The 25,917-nt window shown below is 53.8% G+C and overlaps 2 protein-coding genes across 2 annotated transcripts; both read left to right on the forward strand.

The window, feature by feature from the left end:
* The first annotated feature begins 1,272 nt into the window (after positions 1–1,272).
* On the forward strand, positions 1,273–14,717 carry LOC128331380 (zinc finger protein 250-like). Its single transcript, XM_053264724.1, has 6 exons — positions 1,273–1,426; positions 1,736–1,778; positions 5,455–5,740; positions 7,062–7,107; positions 10,635–10,748; positions 11,447–14,717. The coding sequence occupies exons 1-6, from the start codon at positions 1,273–1,275 to the stop codon at positions 12,898–12,900; spliced, it is 2,097 nt and encodes a 698-aa protein (XP_053120699.1). The 3' UTR covers positions 12,901–14,717.
* Positions 14,718–18,630: 3,913 nt separating this feature from the next.
* Positions 18,631–24,358, forward strand: LOC128329857 (zinc finger protein OZF-like). Its single transcript, XM_053261674.1, has 3 exons — positions 18,631–18,803; positions 20,396–20,522; positions 22,723–24,358. Exons 1-3 carry the CDS (start codon positions 18,792–18,794, stop codon positions 23,931–23,933), a joined length of 1,350 nt encoding a protein of 449 aa, XP_053117649.1. The 5' UTR covers positions 18,631–18,791; the 3' UTR covers positions 23,934–24,358.
* Positions 24,359–25,917: the final 1,559 nt, after the last annotated feature.

The raw sequence follows: 25,917 nt of genomic DNA on the forward strand, positions 1-25,917 counted from the left end.
TGTGGCATCTGCGAACGGGTGGCTGGGAATCTCCTGGGTGGTGTTGTGTTGTGTACTACTCTTGCTGAAAAAACAAGTTTGTTAATAAAAAGTTTCAATATGTATTTGCTTCTAAAGTGTTTGGGCTTGGATGGACGAAGGCTTCGGGGAACGGTTAGCATGGATCTGGGGGAACGCTGGGGAACATCTCAAAAGGTTGCTTGAGAAAGAGCCTGGGAATAACCAAGGAGTTGTGGGGGGGGGGCATCTGAGGAAAGCTGGGGCACCCCCCCCCACACCCCTGCTCAAGAGGGCTGGGGGCAAGCAGCACCCATAGCAGGGCTTTGCATTCATATGAGCCCCAGTTCACAGCTGCCAAATTGACACCAGTTGTTCGCCAGAGAATTACTGTGGACTGTGTTGGAAAGCCAGTGTGGTGAAGTGGTTAGGGTGCTGGACTAGGACCAGGGAGACCTGAGCAAATCCCCCATTCAGCCATGAGACTCACTGGGTGACTCTGGCCCAGTCACTTCTCTCTCAGCCTAACCTACCTCACAGGGTGGTTGTGAGGATAAATAGAACCACGTGTACCACTCTGGGCTCCTTGGAGGAAGAGCGGGATAGATAGATAGATGGAAAGACACAGACCTTTTGTCCCTGGTAGCAATGGGAGAGGAGAGCTGGTCTGGTGGTAGCCAGCATGACTTGTCCCCTTAGCTAAGCAGGGTCCTCCCTGGTTGCATTTGAATGGGAGACTAGAAGTGTGAGCACTGCAAGATATTCCCCTTAGGGGATGGAGCCGCTCTGGGAAGAGCAGAAGGTTCCAAGTTCCCGCCCTGGCAGCAGCATCTCCAAGATAGGGCTGAGAGAGACTCCCACCTGCAGGCTTGGCGAAGCCGCTGCCAGTCTGTGCAGACAATACTGAGCTAGATAGACCAATGGTCTGACTCAGTATACGGCAGCTTTCTATGTTCCTATGTTCCAATATGCCAGCCTACCTTCAGCATCCCACATAGGAAAAGAGGGACTTAGGACCATGCTCTGCTCTCACCCAGGCGCGGCCCCTGAAAGCACCTGGGGGGGGGGCGGGGGGGGGCTTCTTTAAGTGTAAACAGAGCCGGTGCTCCATGCCACCCAGCAGTCCCAGCTCCCACGGAGGCGAGCCCCCGCCAGCGGCCGGGTGAGTGGTGGAGGCAATTCCCCGCTGCGGGGGCTGCTGGGTGGCATGGAGCACCGGCTCTGTTTACACTTAAAGATGCCGCCGGGCCCCCCCGCCCCCCCGGAGGCGCGTTCATGGGCCGCGCCTGCTCTCATGCCAGTGATCTCCCGAGGAGCACCCCTCTGCCCAGAAGCAGCAAGGCGCTGGTGACACTGCAGGAGGAGGGCCTTGGACGGGCCAGGAGCCAGGCCCTTCCTGAATGGCTCGGGCAGCCCGCCTCTCGAGGACGTAGAGGAGCCAGGCTGCGACCCCGTGGGAGGGAGGCACCGAACAGCCAGGTGTGCGCTCTGCCTCTGGCGCTCCAGAGCCAGAGTCCGGCTCTGTTTCGGTGTCACCTCCCCTCCCTGGGGGTGATGTGGAAGGAGGCGCCAAGGGCTGGGACCCCACCAGGGGGCTTGAAGCACTCCAGGGGAGTGGCCGGCTCCGGCTCTGACAGCTCCAGGGGGCTGTCATCAGGGGGGGGGGCATTAGGGAAAACCCAAAGGGGGGCCGTTGGCAACTTCTGCGCTCTCTCTCTCTCTCTCTCTCCCTGGGCAGAATCTGGTGGGCTGCAGCGGAGTCTGGAAGAACCTGGCCGCAGGTCAGGGGTGGAGCCCGAGGGGGGCGCTATGCGCAGAGCCCGGGAGAATCTGGAGCTTAGTGGCGCAATCTTTTCATTCTTAAATGGAATAAAGCTAAGGAGAGCGCCTGCAGATTTAACAAAGGCTCTGCCTCTAGAGCGCCAGTATTATACAAGCACAGGCCGCTGGGCTCAAAACGTTCTCCTCCTCCGCAAGCCCCCCCTTTCTTCCCTCAGCTTAATAGAATGAGATCATATCAAGACGGCCAGACTCTCTGCAGCCCTGTCTGCAATTTAAAGCAACCAAATTATCCCTCCGAAGTCTGGACAGAGACAACTTGGCTGCAACAATGAGGTTTAGGTGGGGTTTGGAGCTCAGTGGCTTCCGTGACCCCAGTAATTCGGCTGCCTCTTGTTTAAAGAGATGTTAGGGCCACCGTAGACACGACATTCAAGACATCATTTGGTTCCTATGACTGCTAGATAGCAGCTGTAGAGGCTGGGGGTGTCTGATCTGAAACAGAATGGGGGGAGGGTTAAAGGGTCCACCCTGCCGGGGTCTTAAGAACAGAAGAACATAAGAACAGCCCTGCTGGATCAGGCCCAAGGAGGCCCATCTAGTCCAGCACCTGTTTTGCACAGTGGCCCACCAGATGCCGCTGGAAGCCACAGGCAGGAGTTGAGGGCATGGCCTCCCTCCTGCCATTACTCCCCTGCAACTGGTACTCAAAGGCATCTTGCCTTTGAGGCTGGAGGTGGCCCACAGCCCTCCGTCTAGTAGCCGTTGATAGGCCTCTCCTCCATGAAGTTATCCAAACCCCTCTCAAAGCCATCCAGGTTGATGGCTGCCACCACATCTTGTGGCAGAGAATTCCACAAGATGATGTGGAATTCTTGCTACCACCCCCCAAACTGCTGTTTAACCAAGAAAACCCAACAAACCTGCAGGATGAAACAGCTTCATTAACATCTTATCTACCTGATAAATTGTATGGGTTTTTGTCCATTAATGCAGGAGGTTCTCAAACTTGGTCCCCCAGATGTTGTTGGACTACAACTCCCATCATCCCCAGCCACAATGGCCAAGGGGAGTTGTAGTCCAACAGCATCTGGGGGCCCAAGGTTGAGAACCCCTGCATCAGTGGACGCATCATTGATTAAATCTGCATATAGACATGAGCCTCCCCATTTGGGTTCCCTCCCTGCTGAAAATGTCTTTAGGGGGAGCTTTAGGGGCCTTTCCAGCACCACCACCAAGACTCTGGTACTCAGAGAATGCTTTTGGGGCTCCTTTAAATAATAATAATTTTTAAAAAAAAAACATTCTGCTGCTAAGATGCAATTTCTTGGGTTTTGTTTTGGTTTTGGATTGTTCTGATTATTTACTTAATTTCTTGTTTTAAATGTTTAGGAAACAGATTGGTGAGTTGTTTATTTGTACGTGTTGCTTTCCACACTGGTTCTGTCAGCTGCCTTGTGAGGCCTGCGCCCAGAGGCAGGATGGGACAGAGTGATCACCACACGTGTGAATTGACCCGAGTTCTGCAGAACAAAAGGGCACGCTCTCTGGGTTTTGATGAGGCACCCAGAGGTCATCACAGCAGACTGTAGCTTCGAAGAGGCTCTCCGGGATGGGAGTGAATGGGAAGGACTCTTCTAGGCACCTGCCAATTTTGTAAGCACTTCTTTTAAAACAATTCATTGCTTTAAAAAACAAACCTCCTTTGTTAAAAGTTATCAGATACGTGCCTCTATTACTTCTATAAGATGTAAGAAAAGATAAAGAAAACGTTTACCAAAAAACCCACAAAAACAACTCTCTCTGCTTAGTGGGGAGCACCTTTTGAATGTTTTTTTTAAATATGTACAATTTATCATCTTTTTTTTATTATTCACAGGTTGCCAAAGCAGCTAATTAAGTGATTCAGCAATGTTGGATCCACCTGAGTCCTCAGCCGCAGGTTGCAGGCCTTCAGGGGGCCGGATTCTGTGGCTTTAGCAGGCAGACCAGGAAAGACCAGCGAGCTCCTCGGCTCTGCTTCCAAATGCTCCAGTTTGGCCAGAGGAGCCAAGTTCCAACTCAGCCAGCAGGGGTGCAGCTGTGATTGGCGTAATTGGGGGCGGGGGGTGTCCTGGGGGCCCCTGTGTGTGTGTGGGGGGGCCTCCCCTCTCGTCTCCCCAGCGCCCACTCCAAGCTTGCTACACCTGCCCAGTCCAGTTCTGGGCCACACAGCACCTCTCCCTCAGCGGTTCGGCCTGGAAGAGAGAAGCTGAGCTGGGGAACTGTGCTGCTTAGATGCCCTTTGGGACCTGAGAGTTGTGGCTGACTGAACGAATGGACGAGAAAGACTCTCAGGCAGGGTGCTAGGTGCTCCCCACCCGCCCCCGTCCCTCCCCCAGCCAGTTGCTTAGAAATCTGAAATATTTATACAGCTCCGCAGGGTTGGTGCACAGACACGTGGACTATGCATTTGGCTCTGTGCAGGGCTGCTGGAGAGGAATCTCCACTATTTTTCCAGGCCTGGGGTGGTTGGCATAATCCTCTCCAAGCCCTGTTGGGGGGGGTGGGGGGCAGGGGGGACCAAGGGAAGGGCCATTCAGTGCCACGGGAGGAAACAGCAAGGGCGACAGGCCATTTCTGAGCAGAGAGACAGTGACAAGCAGCAAAGCCCAGGAGAGGAGAGGCACCCGTGTGTGCCTGGAGAGCATGTGGTGGAAAGGATGAGGCTGCTTGTCCGTGGGAACTGCATCTGCGTGCTGCTGCAAAGGCTGTTCATGTGCACTGGGGTGCCAGGGGCCCCCACCCGCCCACCCAGGAAGTCTTACAGGTGGGAGAGGACCAGGCACAACTGGGATGCGCTTTGTCATTTGGATGGAAGTTCTCTTGTGCACGGCCCATCTAAGTGAAGGGGAGCCATGCAGAGCCCATAGGCACTCTTGAGCAGCGCTCCCGTTCACTTCAATGGGACATGTACTGGAGAACTTCCAGCCGGATGGTGCCCCTCTATATTTCTCCTTGGAAAAACCAATCTCCTTTCTGACATTAGATCAATTCACTGTGTGTGTGTGTGTGTGTGTGCATGTGTGCACATGCTAGTCTGCAATTGGTCTGATGTCACACTCAGCCAATTAAAATACTGAGGACATGGTTGCAGGAGCAACCTTCATGTGGACTAGTTGCCTTGCAGTGCCCTTTAACCAGCCTGCTAGTCTTACAAGGCTTTCCCCCCACCACTCCGCTTCTCTGTGCATGCTTAAGGGTGGAGCAGCAATTCTGGTTGTTCCATAGTGATGGTGAATGCGGAAAGGTGCTCATTTTCCTAGGACAAAAGGGGTGAGCTTGCCTGTGTGATCTGGGTGTCTTTGAGGACAGGGAGTCCCCAAAAGACTTATTTTGCACCTCAGACAACAGACCCTTCCCTTCACACCTTCTCAGGAGATGCAGAAGAGAGGAACCCGGTGGTGGAGTCTACTTTGGCTACAGAAAGCCCGGGCTGCTCGGCTCCGCTCCTGGCATCTCCTCTCAAGTAGCAGAGCTGGGAAAGAAGCCTTCCTGCGTGTCCTTAGACCACTGCTGCCGGCCAGAGTAAACAATACTGAGGCAGATGCATCAGGGGTCTGACTCAGTAGAAGGCAGCTTCACGAGAAAGCATGGTGTGGCTTTTTTTAAAGCTTGCTTTGACTCTTCTGCTTTTAGCCAGAGGATCCAGAGCTCCGTGGTGGAGTGCCTGCCTGCCTGCCTGCCTGCGTGTACAGAACGTCCCCGGCTGGCTCCATCCCCGGCTCCCCAGATGGGGCTCGGAATAAAGACCTTCCTCTGCCTGGAGGGACACTGCCTGCTGGAGACCACAGCCAGGCAGCTAGTGGTGGGCCAAGGCCAGGGCCTGGTTCAGCCCGGCGGGCAGCAGTGTCTTTTCAGTCCTGGGCAGCAGGCAGGAGGGTCGCAGGTGGCAGCAGTGCTGCTGCATCATGTGATCTCCCCGGTGCCCGTCTCTCTTCTGGGCATGATCCTGGAGAGCTGCTGCTGCTGCTGCCAGCCAGAGCAGCCTGGCCTGGGCTGGACACAGACCAGTGGGGGCAGGACTCGGCCAGTGGAGGGCAGTTTCCCATGACGTTCAAGGGGAACTGGGCCTTCTCCTGCTTCTCTCTTCTCGTGCTGCATGTGGACGAGAAGGGGTGTCTCCTGAAATTCTCCCTCCCACTGCCGGGGTTCCCAACCCTGGGGTCCCTCCCTGGTGTTGCTGGACTATGATGCCCATCATCCCCAATCGCAATGGTGGCTTAGGGATGATGGGAGTTGTAGTCCAACAACATCCGGGGACCGAGAGGAGGAATTCCTGTTCTACTCTGGCTTGGCCTTACCTGGCAACTCCCCCGCCCCGCTTCTTCACAAAGCTGGTGGGTCTTTCTCTCTGCCCACGGGAGGCAAACCAGGAAACAGCTGCAGCGCCTCTGCGTTCAGTGGAAGGGGGGGGGGTCGCCCTCACAGCTCCGCCCCTCTGTCTGTCTTGAGGATGCCCCCCCCCGCCCAGACCCGCCGGGGCTCCACTCTGTTACCGGCATTAGAATTAAGGGGAAGGGGGCCGCGCTGGCTGATTTGCTCCGCCCCGCGCCCCGCCAGGGTGGGATCTCTGTCTGGATCCCCAGCCCAGGAAGCTTTCCACACGGCGGGGCTTCGGAAGCCCTTTAACCCGCATCTCCTCCGGAATGGTGGGGGTGCGTGCCCGCATATCGCCCAGATTTACCCCGAAGTCCCTGCGAGTGATCACACACAATTCGGGGCTTCCACTGCGCCTTAGAGTGCCGCCCGAGTTATATCCGGGGTAAAAGAAATCCTCTATTTGCCTCGATTTTTTCTTGGGACAACTTCAAGTTCGCGGGAAAGCCTCCTCCCTTGACCTCGCGGTAAAGCCTGCGGTGTCGCCGCTTCTGGGGAAAAAACCCCCAAGACCGCAGCAAGGTGGCCCGAGGGAGCGGGGTAAGCGAGCCCCGCCGCCCTGGCTCCAGCTCCCCGGGCGATCCAGGCCAGCTCTTCCGCGGCCCCGTCGGCAGCTGTTGCTGCTGCTTCTGCCCTGCCCGGAGGTGCCCACTTGGCCGCCTGGCCGCCCGCTCCGCGATTCCAGCCCAGGCTTTACCCAATGGGTGCCAGAGGGCTGGCTGGGCCGCCCGCTGCCTGAGTGACGGGGGCCGGGGCCAATGGCGGGGCTGGCTGCTGGGCACATGGGAGGCAGACCGAGCCCAGCCTGCTGCTGCTGCTGCTGCTGCGCTGCTGCGGGCGCCTGCCTGGCGAGGAGGAGGGACTAGCGCGGCGGCGGCGGCGGCGGCAGGAGCAGCTGCTCCACCAAGCCAGGTGAGGCTGGGAGCCCCCGCCCAGAGGAGGCCCGGGCTGGCGGCCCCAGACCTGCGCGGGGATGCCCCCCCCGGGATCCCCTGCAGGGGCGCGACTGGGCGCCGGGCTTGCGCTCCTGCGCGGTACCCCCCCCGCCCGCCCGCAGGGATCCTTCCTGGGGCGCATCTCTGGGAGGGCGAGTTGCCTGCTGCTTCCCCGGACCCCCGCCCAGGCAAAGCCCCCTGTTTGGCCCTGCTGCCCTGATCAGGCCCCCCGGGAAGGGGGGGCAGGCCGGGATGCACCCTGTGGGCAGAAGGATGCCGCCGGGTTGGGGGCTGAGGAGGGTTCGGTTATATCTGGGGGGGGGCTTCCCCTCTCCTCCCCTCCCCTCTCTCTCCCGCGCTGCCTACAGGCGAGCCATTCGTCAGGTAGAGCTGCGGGGCGGCTCTCGGGCGGGGCGGGAGAGAGAGAGAGAGAGAGAGGAGGCGCCTCCCCAGCTGCCTCCTTGGGTGCCCCCCCTACCCGCCGCCCCAGAAGGTGCCGAGACTTGGCGCATGGAGCCCTGCGCTGGGCCGATGGGTCTACAGCATGCGTGATTCCCACCTTCGTATAGTCTGCAGTAATTCCTGCAGACCGGGAGAGCAAAAGGTTCTGCAGCTCTTTGTACAGGAAACCTGGCAAAACCATGAGGCATCTTCCCCCAGGAGCGCAGAGACCTTTCTGGAGCGACCCAGAAGAGTGGGAGGGGTGGAAAACAAAGGCTCTCCCCCCACCCCCCTTTCTGTGGTCCGGCGGGCCCCCTCCCTCTGAACTGGCTGCTATTTATACCTCCCTCCTGGTGTTTCTCTTATTAAGGCAGGGCTTGACAAATCCCTGGCGCCGGGAGCCGGGGCGTCTGGGAATGGAGCGGCCCTGTCTAGACTCAGGCAGTCGGAGGCCAAGTGACCTCATGAGATCTTTATTTGTCCCAGGCAGGCAGCAGCCGCCCTCTCTTTCTGTCCTAGCTCGGTTCCTTGTCAAGGGAATAAAGAGAAGCCCGCTGACCCTCCGGCAATGTCCAGGGTTCATGATGACAACGTCTGGCAATGTGGCCACAATGTGCCCCTTGCCTGGCTCTCAAATTCTGGGGCTGACTCGTAGACCCAAAGAAAACTTGTCAAGCCCGGATTAACTAACGGGGAAGACGAGAGAGGCAAGGCCTTGCTGTGCACAGGCATCGACACAGCCTGGCTGCTGTTTGTGGGCATCAGGTATGCCCACTGGGTGTGCCGAGCTCTCAAGCCACTCCCCTCTTGGGAATCCACGACTGATTCAGGAGAGCTAGAAGAGGTCTGAGAAGCTTTGCTTCCCGTGGTGAACACACACTCCCCCCCCCCCCCGCCAACCTTTTGTTGCCATGTCAAATAGGTCTTGCGGGCTTTTGAGCAGATACAAAACCTGCCTCACCTGTTTACCAAAAGCACAGGGAGGTTGAATGAGTGTACAAACTTTGAGCTGAAATTCCTCTTTCCAGCTGTCTCCCACACTTTGAAAGATCTGGCATTTGTGGTCCTGATATCATCATAGGTACATTCCTTGAGAAGAAGATCCCACTGAACAGAAGGTTGCTTTCTCTTATTTTCTGTCTTATTTTTGTGAACTATCCAACTATAATAATAATAATGTGATTCACGTAACAGAATCTGTTCCACGGTTCAGCAGAGTGCATGATGTTTTGCAGCCTGGACCTTAGCAGTTCTGCATAAACATTCCTAGGCTTGGGTTGCATAAAATGGACCTTCCTTCTGAACTGGCTTGGATCAGACTGGGCTTTCTATGGAGCTGTCCAGCACCTGGCACATCATTTCCACATGAATCTGCGTTAAACAGAGGAAGGGGCTGATGTTGCCATTTGTCTCCTGCAGGTAGTGATGACCTTTGAAGGGTCTCTGCTGGTGGTGGTGGTGGGTGCAGGAGCATCTTCTTGGCCGAAGGGTCACCCTGAGAGGCAATGATGGATAACTTTGGGGCACTCTTTTCTGTTGGTAAATACCCCTTTCTTGTCATCCTTATATGGGGCATCTGAATTTGGCTGGAGCTCTGCTCAGTGCTAACCTCATTCTGACCTGGGCTCGGGCTGCCTCTGTGCTGTGAAGACGAAATGGGTCCCACCCTTGGAGACCTGAGGGCACAAGCCTTGGAACGTGGGGTGTGGGGTGATTTCAGGCTAGGGTATAGGATCTCCAGAGATGGCAGCTTATATATCAGGGGTGGCCAAGTGGAGGCTCTTCAGCAGCTGCTGTTGGACTACAGCTCCCATCACCCTCAGCCCTCTTGTATTATAGCTGGGGATTGTGGGAGTTGTAGTCTAACAACAGCTGGGGATCTTCAGTTTGGCCACCCCTGTTACATATGTCTGTCAATGCAGCTTGTACTGATGTTAATACTTCTCCAAGTTCTAACTTATGCAACAGGTGGAGGCAGGGCAGTAATAGGGGAATGCTTTACCTGTCCGTGTGCAGCCTGCCCTAGGCACCGTCTGGAAGAAGAAGTGTAGCAGCCATGGCGGGGTTGCAGAGGGCCCTGCAGCCTGTGCTTTGGCTCTGCTGGGGCTGCTGGAGCCTTTTTCGTGGCTGCTGGAAAGAGTCCCGGGGTGGGCTGTGGGCCTCTCCGGCCTCCCTCTGTTTGTTTGTTTCCTTTTGAAAACGTATTTCTCTCTTTCTCTTCTGGAAGAGCTCAAAGCCAGCGACATTTGTTTGTTTGTTTGTTTGTTTGTTTAACATATTTTTAAACCGCCCCAAACCTACGTCTCTGGGCGGTTTATAATCAGATAAAAACATTAAAACATTACTGTTTGGCCACCTGTCAAACATAAAGCAAAAAACCCAAACAAACTCCAGTCACTGAGTAAAACCAATCCAGTCAAGGGACGAAGCCCTAACAAAATAGCACCCAATATTTGGAAAGGAGGCACCACCCTAGCAGCAGGGGAGGCAAGTGCCCCAGCCAGTCCCAAAGCCCCACCTGACCATCCGGGTGCTCCACGCAAGGGCCAGACAGGCCTTCCTGGGAAGCACAGCCTGAAGGCCGGCGCCACCACTGAGAAGGCCCTGCTCTTTGTGGACACCTGCTGTGCTTCAGGCAGTCGGGAAAGAGAGACACAGAGCAGGAGGCTCAATGGAGTACGTCGTAGGAGCAGGGATGGGGGGCAGTCAGAAGTTCTTTCCCAATTTCACCTGCTGGTGCTTCGCTGAGGGGGAGATTTCTGGGGTTCAGAGTTCTTGCAGCTCATCTCCGAGAGGAGCTCCTTGTAAAAGGGGCTGACCTTGCCCCCCCCCCGCCCCTGGATGAAGGGAACTAAGCAGTGTAGGGGGCAGGACTGTCTGGAAGGTATGTGCTGGGCACGCTGAGCCTGGCTCCCGAGGCCGGCCTCTCTGTGGTCCTGGGTGGCTCTTCAGGACTTTGGGGGTGGGGAGAGTGCAGAGGGGCCTGTGTGGGTGGGGTGGGGGGTGTTGCCAGAGGCCCTGGAGAGTTGCCTGCTGCCACCGCCGGTCTTTTCTCTCTCACAGGCTATGGAGGCCCCAAACTCGACATCGTCGTCAAGGTGGAAGATGAGGACGGACTGTGGGTTTCTGCTCTGCCAGACCCCCTGGAGCAGCGGAATCGGGAGGACCCTTTGCGAGGTGAATGGCTACTTCTTGTTCCTTCCTGAGGTGCACAACTCCGGCCCTCCTGCAGATGCCAGACTACAGCTCCCATCATCTCTGACTATTGGCCACGGTGGCGGGGGGTTGATGGGAGTTGTAGTCCAACAACAGCTGGAGGGCTGCCATTGTGCAGCCCCGCTCTAGTTGAAGGTCAGTAGGCTTTTGCAAAGATCTGGCTTGGAAGGCTTGTCCCTGGCCCAGTGTGGAGGCCGCTGCGCCCACTGCTTCCCTCTGCACAGGCTGGGGAGGGCCCTTAAAGGGGAGCAGAGCTGCAGGGAGCCCCATGGACGTCTTGGAAGGCACATGGGCAGCCCGGGGGAGCGTTGTCCTTCCAGAGCTTTCCCCGTGGAGTTCTGGAGAAGGTGCCTCTTGCCTCCGCATCGGGAGCCACCCTCAACGTTTGGAAAGTTTCCACTGGCTGCTCCGCAGTCAGAAGACCATCCCTTCCCCACTTGGCATTCTGAGTGGGGACCCAGGTTGCCCGGTTCAAAGGGGGGCTCTGGGTGGGTTGCTGTGGAGGCATTGCCGGAGGAACATTAGAGAGCCCCTTGCTTGGGGGTGGGACTGAATGCAGTGTGGATGCAGCAGCCGCCCCACAAGGGTCATCTGTGCGGCCGCTGGGAGCTCTGGGTTCCCCCATGCCAGGAAAGGACCTATCTGCTTTCTTCCTGCAGGGGGACCAACCTGGGGCGGGTCTGAGGAGCAGCCCGAGGAGGCAGGCCCACAGTGGCAAGGTGGGGCAGAAGGACGGCGGTGGGAGGGGGCGCCTGAAGCTCCTGCCCAGCCCACAGCCCTCAAGAAGCCGCCTGTGGCCAGACGGAGCCTGAAGGGGCCCCCTTACCCCTGCTCGGCGTGTGAGCAGAGCTTCCAGGACAAAAAAGAGCTCAAGAAACACCAGAAGGTGGTCCACATTGGGGAGAAGCCCCACGGATGCACACAGTGTGGGAAGAGCTTCCAGTTCCGGAGCAACCTGATAGTCCACCAGAGGCTGCACACTGGGGAGAAGCCGTATTCCTGCCCGGAGTGTGGGAAGACCTTCCGGTGCAGGAACAAGCTGACAATCCACCAGAGAATCCACACGGGAGAAAAACCCTACCCTTGCCTGGTCTGCGGGAAAACGTTCAGGGGGAGGCATCCCCTAACAATCCATGAGAGGATCCACCGAGGGGAGAAGCCCTATTCCTGCCAAGAGTGCGGGAAGGCGTTCAGAGATACCAAAGGCCTGAGGCTCCATCAGAGAATCCATACTGGGGAGAAGCCCTATCCCTGCCCGGAGTGCGGGAAAACATTCCGGTACCGGAATAAATTCAAAACCCACCAGAGAATCCACACGGGAGAAAAGCCCTACCTATGCCAAGAGTGTGGAAACGCCTTCAGAGACAAGAATCAGCTTATAATCCACGAGAGAATCCACACTGGTGGGAAACCTTTCCCCTGCAGTATCTGTGGGAAAGGATTCCGAGAAAAGAGAACTCTTAAATATCACGAGAGAATCCATATGGGAGAAAAGCCCTTTGCCTGCCAGGAGTGTGGGAAAGCCTTTAAATTCAAGAATAAACTTACAGCCCACCAGAGAATCCACACAGGAGACAAGCCTTTTGCCTGCCAAGAGTGTGGGAAGTCCTTTAGGGACAAAAGAGACCTCCGAGTCCATCAGAGAATCCACACTGGAGAAAAACCCTTTTCCTGCAAGCACTGTGGAAATTCCTTCAGGTACAGGAATCAACTGATCGCTCATGTGAAAGTCCACACGGGAGAGGGAAACGATGCTGACAGCCTGCAAACAGAGACAGGAGGGATCCTGGAGAACTGTGGTGAACAAATAACCCGAGAATCCACCCAGGAGAGAAACTTCATCCCTGCAGCAGATACTGACCAACCTTTAGCATTGGGGATAATTTCATGGAATCACAAAGAACAAGAAGAAGCTACCGAAGAACCAGGCTTCAGTGATGTATCACTTGCTGGAAAAGCTTCAGGGTCAGAAATGACCCCAGAGAATAAAAAGGATCACGACCTCAGAGATTCGAAACCAGCAACAAACCTGGTCATTGTAGAGGCTGCGGCAGAATCCACATGGAAGGAAATCCCAGTTCTGGTCAAGAATGAGGAGGATTTTTCAGAATAGTTCCAAAGACCACTAGAGAATCCCAACAGGAATGAGACCCTGTGGAACTGGAAAGTTTCTGGGAAAGGATTTAGAAGCAGGCATGATTTTTAGGGCCTGTCTGAGATTAAATCAACACAGGAAAAAATAAGATCCTTGCTGCAATTTGTGCAGAACATCTGATGGGGTGCCAGAGAGTCCACGCAGCAGAGAGCCTGCCTCCGCAGTCGCCCTGAAGCCAGGGTGGGCCGAAGAGAGAGTGTGGAGTCCCAGCGGGCCACTTGTCAAATTTCGGGTGGGGCATCTCATGCCAGCTGGTTGTTGGGAATCTTGCAAAGGATGGACTTCATTTTTCCTCAGCAAGGACATGTTTCTGTCTGTAAGCAAGAGTATGTCACTTAACACAGATTCGTTATGCCTTAACTATTAAGATGTCCTGAACATACACTCCTGTTTTGCAAACTGAGCACCCATCTGTAAACACCTGGGATTCTAGAAGGGAGCTGAACCAATTTGTGGGAGAGGTTATGTGGCAGAGAGGAAGATGGTGAGTCTTTTGCTGGTTCAGAAAGTTCAAGGGAAGAATCCACAAGGGAGAGAATCTCTGTCCCTGCGGCTTGTGAAAGAAGAGAGCTGGGCATTCTGGAATTGGGCAATCTACCCGAAAGTGGCCCCTGTTGAAGGCATGTTCCCCTGACCACTGAGTACTAAAATGATGGAAGATACAAAAATAATGCTTTTAAATTTGCAGGCAATGGGGTGACCCTTTTCAACGAACAGCAGAAGTTCCTGGTGGCTGTGCCCTCGTTGTTTCCTACATGCTAGCAAAGTGGCTGCAGAAGTCTCTTTTCACAAGTGCTGCTTAAATTGGCATCATGCATCTCTTGAGTAGCTAAGCAGAATGTGGGTCTGACTGAAGAAATGACCCTCGTCCTTTTGTTTGTGCATAAGCCATGCTTACAGGGGATGTGGTCCCAACAAAAATATGTCATTTGGCATGAGTCTGTGCACTTGCCACAGCTTCCTTAAATTTGGGCTAGGGGTTCTCAAACTTGGGTCCCCAGATGTTGTTGGACTGCAGTTCTCATCATTCCCAGCCACAGTGGTCTGGGGATGATGGGAATTGTAATCCGACACATCTGGGGACCCAAAGCTGGGAACCCCTGGTCAAGGGTTTTTAAAAAGTATCTGAAAACCCATCTTTTTAGAGAAGCTTTCTAGTGTTCTAGCTATATTTGGTGGGTTCTTGATCTTTTAAATTTTTAAATCTGGTTTTAACTGAGTCCTGTTCTTAGTTTTACTTATTTTGTTAATGTTATATTGTTTTGTTACATTTTATCATGCTGACTGTTTTAGCATTTTTGTGAGCTGCCCCGAACAATATTGCACTGCAGGGACAGGATATAAATAAATAAATTTCTGGGATACAGAGATGGTGGATCTCACAGTTCTAGTGACACACACACACACACACACACACACACACACACACACACACACACACAATGAGAAAAGGGCTTGATTTGGACCAGGGCCAAGGCTCAGCCCTGATATAAGTGAAGTCATAATAAAGAGCACCCTGACCATGTGCAGAATATTTTTTCACCAAAGAAAGCACATTCAGCTTTTGTACATCTGGAATTGAGGGGGTGGGATTCCTCCAGGACACAGGAAGAGGCTTCCAAATAGATTTGAGTCCACCCTCCTTAGAAATCAAGCAGTGCAGTAGCATCCAGGTATTTCTCGTTCGTGTGAGCTGCAGTTCTTCTCCAGAAGAACTACCACAAGATTGTAATTTCTGACTCTTGATTAATAAATGCTGAATATTTTTAGTCAAACTTTTTTGGAATTCAGTTCAGGTAAGTACATTTTTGGAATGAGGGAGGGTCCAAAATGTTTCCCTAGATCCCCGGCTACAAACTTCTATGCCAGTTTACTCCTGTTCCCTTGCCCCTCTCCTCAGTTGCTTTAATCCCTTTTTAAAAAATGGCTTAAAGTGGAGCTTTTTCCTGCCAATGCATTCTTAGCCAAGCAGGCATCAGGTAACTAGCATGATGATCTCACAATGCCAAATGGCCTCAAGTAGCCTATTGGATTTGGCCACACAAAGCCAATTCAGAGGGATGGCAGTGCTTCTTGCCCGCACTCTGGACAGGTTAACAGTTATTTTCACCCTTGTTAGTAGCCCCCCCCCAAAAGAAAGGGGGCATTTTAGCTTAATTTCCTTAAGGAAAGTAGGTGTGCCTGTGTGTGCCCCCCACCCCTTTTCAACTTCTTAATGCCTGGACCAATATGAACCAAATTGGGTATAGTTGTAGGGACACCTCGATGGCATAGTTTATGATAATGTAACCCACCCCAATTCAAGATGGTGGACATGTAAATGTTTGAAGTGCAAGTGGGTTAATTTGTGAACTGCCTAACGAATTTGAACCAAATTTGGTTCAGGTGTAGGGACACACACATACACCTCAGCAGCGTAATTTCAAATGATGTCATCCACCCCAGTTCAAGATGGCAGATGTGTGAACGATTTAAGGCTGAAGTGAGTAAACTTGTGAAGATGGTAATTATCAATTAAGATTATAGTGAAAGGAAAGTAGGCAGATTAGTTCTTGCCAGAACAAACTTGTTTTATGGGTGAAAATGATAACCAAAAGTGCCCCCCTATTCCTGCTCAGCCTTAATTAAAAAGCCTGAAGCCAGATGTCTTCTCAGCAAAGAAACTTTCCTTCTTAAGCTGCTTTGTGTTACCTACCTTGGCTGGGAAGGAAGGAGAACTTGCTTTGGGGTTCTGAGAGCGAGCAGAAACAAGGTACAAGGATGTTACACGTGGGAGTGAATATGTGTGGCTGGTTATATGTACAAAATCAGTATCCTTGGCTCTGGATATGAGTATGGGCAACTCTTAACATTTTCCTTCCCCAGGCGGCTGCATCAGAGGAACTGAGTACAATCCAGAAATGCCAGAGGATTCTGGGGGCACCATGATCCAAAAAAGTGTGCTTCAGCAAAAATTGTGACATTGCAAAGGATCCTGGAACACATCTCTTGGATCAGCCCTTAAAAATACTGTTGCTTCATGGTTCTGTTGCTTGTAGAGTTAGGATTCTGTGCAAGCCAGTAGTGCAGAGGTTCTCAAATGTAGGTCCCCAGATATTGTGGGACTACAGCTCCCATCATCCCCTGCTGCAATGGCCTTTGTAATGTGAAACAAAGCTGGAACACAAAATCTCAAGGCCACCCAAAACGTAGGGAAGATCTGGGCAGCTCCTGCAGCCACGGCTTTGCAGCTGGGGATGCTGGGGGTTGTAGTTCAGCAACAGCTGGGGAGCCAAGGTGGCCTACTCCTGCCCTAGAAACACCTCCACAATCAGCAATCATCTGTTCAGGACATGCCCCAACAGCTGCAGTGGCAGGAGGTAGGTTGTGCCCTCTACAGTGCCTTGTTCATGGACGTGCATGGATGACATCAGGGCAAGATGCATCTCTTCTGGATTTAACTTGTGAAGTTTGGGGTGGGGGTTAAATCCTGAAGAATGAAGGCCACTCACACTAAGGAGGTTTTAACAAGGCACACGCCCCCCGAAGCAAACAGGGACAATAATGGACCAGGAGTAGAGACCAGGATGGACCTCCATATGGAAGGGGGGTCTGAGGAGGGGGTGATCGTGCTCCTGCTTCGCCGGCAGAAGAAGGGCCTAGGTTCATGCCCTGGCAGCCCCTCCAGGTGGGGTGGGCTGGGAAAGGCTCTGCCTGGAGTCTTGGAGAGCTGCAGTCAGTGCAGGCAATGCTAAAGGTAGCAGACACCAGGTGAGAGATTCAGCATATAGGTGCTTGTATGCCAGTGCCAGAAGCCTCCGAGCCAAGATGGGTGAGCTGGAGTGCTTGGTTGCTAACGCAGAAATAGATATAGTGGACATGACAGAAACATGGTGGAACAGTGAGAACCGGTGGGACACTTTTCTCCCTGGGTATAAACTCTATAGGAAGGACAGGGAGGGGCGCCTTGGAGGAGGGGTAGCCCTGTATGTTAAAGAAGGGATAGAATCTAACAAGCTTGAAAACCTAGGTGGACTGGAGTCCTCCACAGAAACCCTGTGGGTGACTATACAAGGCCGGAAAGGGAACGTGCTGCTGGGGACGTGCTATCGCCCTCCGGATCAAAACGCTGACAGTGACTGGAAGTTGCAGGAGGAAATCAGGGAGGCGTCAAGGAGAGGCAGGGCTGTAATCATGGGTGACTTCAATTACCCACACATAGACTGGGTAAACTCACAGTTAGGTAATGACAGAGAGGTCAGATTTCTAGATATGCAGAATGTGCCCTAGAACAGTTGGTCTTGGAACCAACCAGAGAGAAGGCGACCTTGGACTTAATTCTGAGTGGCACCCAGGACCTGGTGCGTGATGTCAGTGTCATCGACTCTTTAGGGAACAGTGACCACAGTGCCATCAATTTCAGCATACACGTGGGGAGAGAATCACCAAGGAAGTCTAACACAGACATTTTGAATTTCAGAAGAGGAAACTTCTCCAAAATGAGGAGTGTGGTGAAAAGAAAGTTAAAAGGGAAAATCAGGAGAGTCACTTCGCTCCAGAGTGCATGGAGTTTACTCAAAACCACAATACTAGAAGCCCAGTTAGATTGTATACCCAAAAGGAGGAAAGGTACCACTAAGTCCAGTAGGATGCCAGCATGGCTAACAGGTAATGTCAAGGAAGCCATAAAAGGGAAGAAGACTTCCTTCCAAAATTGGAAGGCCTGTCCAAATGAAGAGAACAGAAAGGAACACAAACTCTGGCAAAAGAAATGCAAGGTGACAATCAGGGAGGCAAAAAGAGAGTTTGAGGAACATTTAGCCAAAAGCATCAAGGGGAATAACAAAAACTTCTTTAAATACATCAGAAGCAGGAAACCTGCCAGGAAGGCGGTTGGACCATTAGACAACAAGGGACCATTAGACAAATTCTTCTCCCTCTCACATAACGCTAGAACCAGGGGTCATCCCATGAAATGGATTGCCAGGAAATTTAGGACCAACAAACAGAAGTACTTTCCCCCACAATGCATAATGTACGTGGAATTCTCTGCCACGAGATGTGGGGACAGCCAGCAACCTGGATGGCTTTCAGAGGGGTTTGGATAACTTCATGGAGGAGAGGTCTATCAACGGCTACTAGTCCTAGGGCTATAGGCCACCTCCAGCCTCAAAGGCAGGGTGCAGGGGAGTAACAGCAGGAGGGAGGGCAGGCAGCCCCTTTCAACTCCTGCCCGTGGCTTCCAGCGGCATCTGGTGGGCCACTGTGCGAAACAGGAGGCTGGACTGGATGGGCCTCCTTGCAGGGCCTGATCCCCCAGGGCTGTTCTGATGTCCTTCAGCCACAGCAGGGCAGCAAGATGCCCCGAGGAGGGCGCTCTTCTCTGGGCACCGGAGCCATTAAATCGGGAAGGCCACGCGGCGGCTCTCCGACTCCCCCCATCCCCAGCCGCAACTGCAATTGGGGGTGGGGGTGGCGGTGGTGATGGGAGTTGTAGTCCAGCAAGAGCTGGGGAGAACCTCCGCTCCGCCGCCGCCGCCGCTCTCATTGCGCATCACTTTCGGCTCCATCTCGCGAGTTAAAAGAGGCGCCAGCAGGGGGCAGCACCCGCCGGCCAGCGGAAGAGGGGTTGCGGGGTGTGCGGCGCTTCGAGGGTTAACATGAGGGACCTCCACCGTCTAGAGAGGCCGAAGGAAGTGACAGGCGGGACCGGGGGGGGGAGAAGGGGGGGCAACCATAGAGGAGCAGGGCGAGCACCAGACAGGCAAAAGGGTCCCGCTGCTGGCTGGGCTGAAAGCCGCCGTGCTGGAGGAGGAAGGCTGTTGGGGCTGGCCGGCGAATGGTGGCTGCAGCCCGGAGACGCTCCCGCCATGCACGGGGAGGTGAGCTGCTCCGATGCTGCTGTCTGCATGCATGCATGGCTCGAGGGCTGCCTGCAGCTGCCTTGGAAAGCAATGCAAGGCGGCGGAGCAGGACGGGGGGGGGAGACCCTCCCCTCGAACCCCTGGCCATCTGCCTGTCAGAACCCACGAGGCAGGAATTTGCAAGGCATCCATTGGCTGGAGGGGGCGCCAGGGCGGGGTGGAGCAAAGCAGCACGAAGTCCCAGGACCCCTTGCCGCCTTCCGCAGGATGCATGCTGTGGGAGCCAGGCAGCCCCTGCAGCAGCCGGGGTGGGGGGTCCCTCCCGGTGATGTGGATGGGGCTTGTTCCTGGGTCCGCTTAGCCAACCAGTCAGACACAAGGATTGGGAATCATTAATTGAGGCTTTATTGCTTCTGCAGATAGCAATAGGTAATCAGTAGGCTCATGCTCTCAAACCGATTACAGTTTGGTTACAGGTGCACCTTACATTTATACAGACAATCTAAATGGTGCTGACACCCTAGACACAGTATGGTGGCCTAAGTATCTAGTATGCATGTGAATCCCTGATTCATTGTTCATCGGGTGATTGCTCCTTATTTGGTTAAATCCTGTTTTCTTATCTGTAACAGCAAAAAACAGTGAGCACCTTGACCATGTTAACGAGTTCCACAGATACAGTTTTGCTACAGGAAAGGCAGTGATGTAAATTATGTCCCTGAGCTGGGCTGGGGTTAGGAATGGGCTTTCTAAGTAAAATGGAGTTGCTTTGGTTTCCTAAACACATCAGCGGGATGCTCCCCTTCACATGGCCCAGGCCAGGCCAGTCCGAGGAGAGGGCAGGGAAGCTCCGGCTGCCCTTGGGTGGCCTTGCCTGCTGCGGAGGGAAGTGGAAGGTCCGGCTGGCGGTGAGGGAGGGCGTTTGGGGCTGGGGTTCCCAGCGGTGCTGGGGTGGCTGCCGCCTCCTGGCAAAAGGCTCAGCCCCAGTCCAGCCTCTCTGCTCTTGCACCCAGGGCCGAGCCCGCCCACCCTGGCCCCCGGCATGCTCCTCCTATTTGCTTGTCTTGGGTGCCATCGCACCCAACCAGGGGCCATCCCATGAAACTGAAGGCAGGGAGATTTAGGACCCACAAAAGAGAGTCCTTCTTCACACAGCACGTAATTATTCTCTGGAATTCTCTACCACGGGATGTGGTGATGGCCACAAGTTGGGATGGCTTTCAAAGGGGCTTAGACAAATTCATGGAGGACGGGTCTATCAGTGGCTGCTCGTCTGAGGATTAGACTAGTAGATTAGACACCTCCAGCCTCAGAGGCAAGATGCTGCTGAATGCCAGTTGCAGGGGAGCAGCAGCAGCAGCAGGAGAGGGGGCCTGCACATCCCTCTTGCCTGTGGGCTCCCCAGAGGCATCTGGTGGGCCACTGTGTGGTACAGGATGCTGGACGAGATGGGCCTGATCCAGCAGGGCTGTTCTGAAGTTCCACAGTTCTCCCTGCCCCGAGCACAGCCTCTGGGCCAGGCTCTCCAGGCACCGGACCCGGGGCTGCCATTGCCTTGGGGTGGCTGCAGGAGGCAGCACTGAGCTCCCCTCCCCTCCGTGTCTTTGCAGGAGATGGTGACCTTCCGGGACGTGGCGGTGGCCTTCTGCCCCGCGGAGTGGGAGATGCTGCAGGACTGGCAGAGGCAGCTGCACTGGGAGGTGATGGCGGAGAATTACCGGATGCTGATCTCCTTGGGTGAGTCAATGATCTGCACTGTTTTTCAAGTAGGGGTCTCTTTGGCAACCAACCAACCAATAAAAATTCATGATGGGAGCCTTTCCTTCTGTGCTGAGCTCTGTACAGAAATGCGCTTTCCTCAGTGCTGGGAGGGCCCTTGAAGGGAGAGTGCTGGGACGGGCGACACTTCCCCGCACTCAGTGAGTGCTTCCCAAGATGGAGCCGGGCTCAAGAGGGCTCCGTTTCCCTTAAAAGAACCCTCCAGCTTGGGGCAAAATGCAGCACTGCGGGGTGGGGACTGTCATCTCCGCATGGTGCCAGCGGGGCTGTGCAGAGAATCCAGATCTGGCTGATTCCAGTCAATAGAATTCTGTTCTGTTCTAGTCTGTTCTGTTCAGTGAGGCAGCCTCACTTGGGGTTGATGGGGACCCTCACTGGCCCCTGGGCCTTACAATGAGGAACACTTTCTCGAGTGTCATCCCTTTCCCCCTTTCACAGCTGAAGTTTCTGGATCTTCTTCTGCACATAAGAACATCAGAACAGCCCATCTGGTCCAGCCTCCTGTTTCACACGGTGGCCCATCAGATGGTACTGGAAACCACAGGCAGGAGTTGAGGGCCTGCCCTCTCCCTCCTGCTGTTCCTCCCCTGCAACTGGGACTCAGAGGCATCCTGCCTTGGAGGCTGGAGGTGGCCCACAGCCCTCTGGCTAGTAGCCGTTGATAGACCTGTTGATAGGCACGAAGTGAATCTCAGGAGCTGCCCTGATTCTCTGTGGGTGGCACACAAGAACCTTTGCCTTTGGCAGCGTGAGGTTTCCACGGATGCTTTCCCAACATGGGCCCCCTCTGCGTGGCCCTGGGTCCCGTGGCAGGCTCCTGCCACCCTGGGGGGCCAAAAGCGGCATGTGTGCGAAAGCAGAGCCCTCCCTCCATCCCTGGTTCCTCCCGTTGACATTCCTGAGGCCTGAGGCAAGGGCTGCTTTTCTCCTCCGTCTCCTTTGCATCAGCTGCTCCTTCCACTCTGCTAGAGCTGGGGATGTCCAGCTGGACTCTGCTGGGCAGGAAAGGGAGACGCCCCCGGGCCTGTGCCTTAATCAGACACCTGGGAGCTGTTCCTGAAGCTAGCCATGGGGTCCACCCTCTGCTTCTCTGAGCTTATTAAGGTCATCTTTCTGGAAAGCCAAGGTGCATTTTTGACCACACAGGGAACATAGGCAGCTGCCTTATGCCGAGTCAGACCATTGCGCCATCTAGCTCTGTTCAGTTTTGTCTACTACACTGACTGGCACAACTCTCCAAGGTCCCAGGCAGGCGTTGCTCCCAGCCCTACCTGGAGATGCTGCCAAGGATTGAACCTGAGTTCTGCTGCATGCCAGCATGCCGATGCTCAGCTATGGAGGGGAATATCTTACAGTGCTCACATGTAGTCTCCCATCCAAATGCAAACCAAGGTGGACCCTGCTTAGCAGCTGCCACCACAAGATCAGCGCTCCTCCCCTCACTGGCCAACTCTTCCCTGTTGCTTAGATCGGCGTCCAGGATGGCCAGAGTCCTCCAGTTTGTTTCTCTGCCTTCTGAAAGAGGAGGGAGCCAGCAGGGCACATCAGGAGGTTGCTGGAGTCTCTCCCCCAACAGATATCAGGGTGGCTGGAGTTCCCCATTCCTCCTGCTTCTTGCCTACATCTCTAATTTGTTTCAGGAGAGCATCATCCAGCCCTTCCTGGCATTGTTGCCAGGGAGATGGACCTGATCCTTCTGCATGCAAACCAGATGCTCTTTCGCTGAGCTACGGCCCTCTCTCTGGGGGTGGGGACCTGATGAAGGATGCTTCAGGAACAGGGTGTTGGAGACTGAAGGTCTTGTGGTTGCAAGCATGTCTTGTCCCCTCTGCTAAGCAGGGACTGCCCTGGTTGCATAGGAATGGGAGACTTGATGTGTGAGCACTTCAAGAGATTCCCCTTAGGGGATGGAGCTGCTCTGGGAAGAGCATCTGGGTCCCAAGTTCCCTGCTTGGCGGCATCTCCAGATAGGGCTGAGAGAGAAGAACCTCAGAGAAGCCGCTGCCAGTCTGCGTAGACAATACTGAGCCAGATGGACCAATGGTCTGACTCAGTAGAAGGCAGCTTCCTATGACTCAAGGGAGGGGGAAGAGGGAGCACAATAGAGTGATGGACTCATTCTTACCTGCTTGCTATGTGCATTTTCCTTTCCTGCCAGGAAATGATCTCTACCTTCTTTCTTCAAATGGAATGTTCTGGAACACGTCGGATAATGAAAGCACCCCTGAGGAGCCCCAGAAAGGCCCAGCAAAGGGATCGGCCGGGACCCCCCTCCTGCAGAGCCCTGAGCAGGAAACAGGCCACAAGGAGGGCTCCGTCTCAGAAGAGCCCCCTTTGTGCAGGGAAGCGGACCAAGCAGGGGGCCAGTATCCATGTCCCCTCTGTGAGCAGCGCTTCAAGGGGAAGAAGGACCTTGAAAGACACCAGAGGAGCGTCCACCTGGGGATTAGAACCCACGTGTGTCTGGAGTGTGGGAAAGCAGTCAGGGACAAGAGTGACCTTCAAGTCCATCAGAGAATCCACACAGGCGAGAAACCCTTTTCCTGTGAGGTATGTGGGAACTCGTTCCGAGAAAAGAGCAAGCTCGTAGTCCATCAGAGAATCCACACTGGGGAGAACCGCTGTGTGTGCCAGGAATGCGGGAAAAGCTTCAGGGACAAGCATTATCTCAGGGACCACTGGAGAATCCATGCAGGAGAGAAGCCCTACCACTGCCTGGAGTGCGGGAGAAGCTTCCGGACACGAAGTCATTTTACTCTCCATCAGAGAACCCACACAGGGGTGAAACCTTACCTTTGCAGTGAGTGCGGGAGAAGCTTTGTGCAAAGAAGCAACCTTGTAAGTCATCAGAGAACCCACACGAGAGAGAACGCCTTCTGTTGCGAAGAATGTGGGAAGACGTTTCGGGACAGGAAATCTTTCAGCTACCACCGGAAAATCCACAGGGGCGAGAAGCCCTTTCCGTGCCAACACTGTGGGAAGACATTTCGGGACGGGGTCACTCTGGCAGCTCATCAGAACATCCACACGGGAGAGAAACCTTTTATATGCTCATTGTGTGGGAAGAGCTTTAGGGACAAGATGCAGTTGAAATGCCACCAGAGAATCCACACAGGGGAGAAACCCTTTGCTTGCCAGGAGTGCGGGAAAATGTTCCGAGACAGGAGAACGCTGAAATACCATGAGAGTGTCCATGCGGGAGAGAAGCCCTTTCCTTGCCTGGAGTGTGGGAAGGCCTTCAGATGCAAGAGCCGGCTGACAGCTCATCGGAGAATCCACACCGGAGAAAAGCCGTTTATGTGCTGGTTCTGTGGGAGAAGCTTCAAGGAAAGGGTCTATCTCAGAGAACATCAGAAAATACACCTGTAAGAGAAGCCTTACCTTGAAATGATTCAGGAAAACCTCCTTTCCACACAAGTCATCTCAGCGTGCCCTTGGAACAGCATTTTCCGTTCCAGAACAGCCTCGGAGGAATCCACACGCAAGGATCTATTTGGATTCATCACCTGGACCTTTTTGAGCCTGCAAGGCCTGGATTTCCCCAAATGTTCCATTGTGGTTCCAGAGTATAAACTGGAATTAGCTGGGTTTTGAGAAGGTTGGGAGTGAGGAGTTGCCACTTTGGTGGGGGTCCAGAGTTCTGCAGCTCTGATTTTAGTCTCAAAGTATTAGTGCTCCCTGAACTAAAGTGGCTGCATTTTCTCTGTTTCTACAACAACAATTCCACCTTTGAAATATATTCATGTTTATTTTTATTGGGGTTTTTTGCATTATTAAGTAAATGGTTTACTCTTTATTGTCTTTATTATACACCACCCTGTGACCCTTCGTTGACTGAAAAGCAGAATATACCTTTGAAAAAGAAATAAACCACCCACAGCTGCAAGAATAACTTCCACACCCTCTGCCCAATGAAAGTGTCTACTCCCCTTCTAAAGCTCCATAAACGAGTGACCCTCATCACACATTGCAGGAGTGGATTCCATCCACCATACATTTATTTAGCAAATCTCTACTCTGGTGTATCCCTTGGATTCAGAGCAGCTAACAACAGTGGTGCTTTCCCAATGCCAAAATGGGACATCACTGAAGAATCTGAAGATTCTTGATTGAGCCTGATGTGTGCTGGATAAATTATCCTTTTCAAGGGCACTGAAATATACACATAAATAATAAGGAGCAACGATTCAGTACAAGAACACAACCCAAATGTAAAGGATCACACGCACAAAACTCTTGACAAAGCACATATATGTATGTAAAACCCAGTCAAAATAATAACACGTAACTCAGGGGTTCTCAAAATTGGAGCCCCAGATGTTGTTGAACTACAATTCCCACCATCCTCTGCCACAATGGCCATGAGAATGGAATAGGAAGCAAAAGGCCTGGGAAGCAAAGACTTTGGCGTGTGGGGCTTCCAGCTGGGCTGAGGTGGCTTCAGCCTCCAGGCAAAGGGCTCAGCACCATTCCCGCCTCTGGCCTTGTACCCGGAGCTGAGGGGTGGGCAGAGCTGCCCAGCCTTCCTGGGGCCTGTGAGAGCCCAACTTTGCAGGCGACCCAATAGGGTGACCCTACAATTATCTGGGGGCCTAGGCTTCCTCTCCAGGCAATGAGGAAGCAGCAAGTTGGTCCTTGAAAAATCCTCCAATGAACTGGCTCAAGTCCCTTTAACTGGGCAACCCAGTAGCATCCACACATGGCTGGCTGGGCTTAAGGAGAGGAGAGCGGGTCTGGTGGTAGCAAGCATGACTTGTCCCCTTAGCTAAGCAGGGTCCTCCCTGGTTGCATTTGAATGGGAGACTTGATGTGTGAGCACTGTGAGAGATTCCCCTGAGGGGATAATGGGGCCGCTCTGGGAAGAGCATCTAGGCTCCAAGTTCCCTCCCTGGCGGCATCTCCAAGATAGGGCTGAGAGAGACTCCTGTCTGCAGCCTTGGAAAAAGCGCTGCCAGTCTGTGTAGACAATACTGAGCTAGATGAACCAAGGGTCTGACTCAGTAGATGGCAGCTTCCTATGTTCCTATAGGCCTGTGCTGGAGTAGAGATGCTGGTCAGCTCCACCACAAGCAGCTCTTGATGGAGGGAAATGACTGGTTGTGCTGCTGGGATGCTGCTGCTTTTTAAAAATGGCATAAAATAGCCTTAACTCCCAGGTACAAAGCAACATAGCTACATGCCTTCTACTGAGTCAGACCCTTGGTCCATCTAGCACAGTATGGTCAACACAGACTGGCAGCAGCTTCTCCAAGGTGACATGATGGCCAGAAGCATCAACATTGCCTGACTTCCCGAGCATCACTTGGTGGGAGAAGGGAGGCTGGCTTGGGGCGCCTACTCCAGCGGGTGCTGG

The sequence above is a fragment of the Hemicordylus capensis genome, chromosome 6 (assembly GCF_027244095.1).
Source record: "Hemicordylus capensis ecotype Gifberg chromosome 6, rHemCap1.1.pri, whole genome shotgun sequence".
NCBI lineage: Eukaryota > Metazoa > Chordata > Lepidosauria > Squamata > Cordylidae > Hemicordylus > Hemicordylus capensis.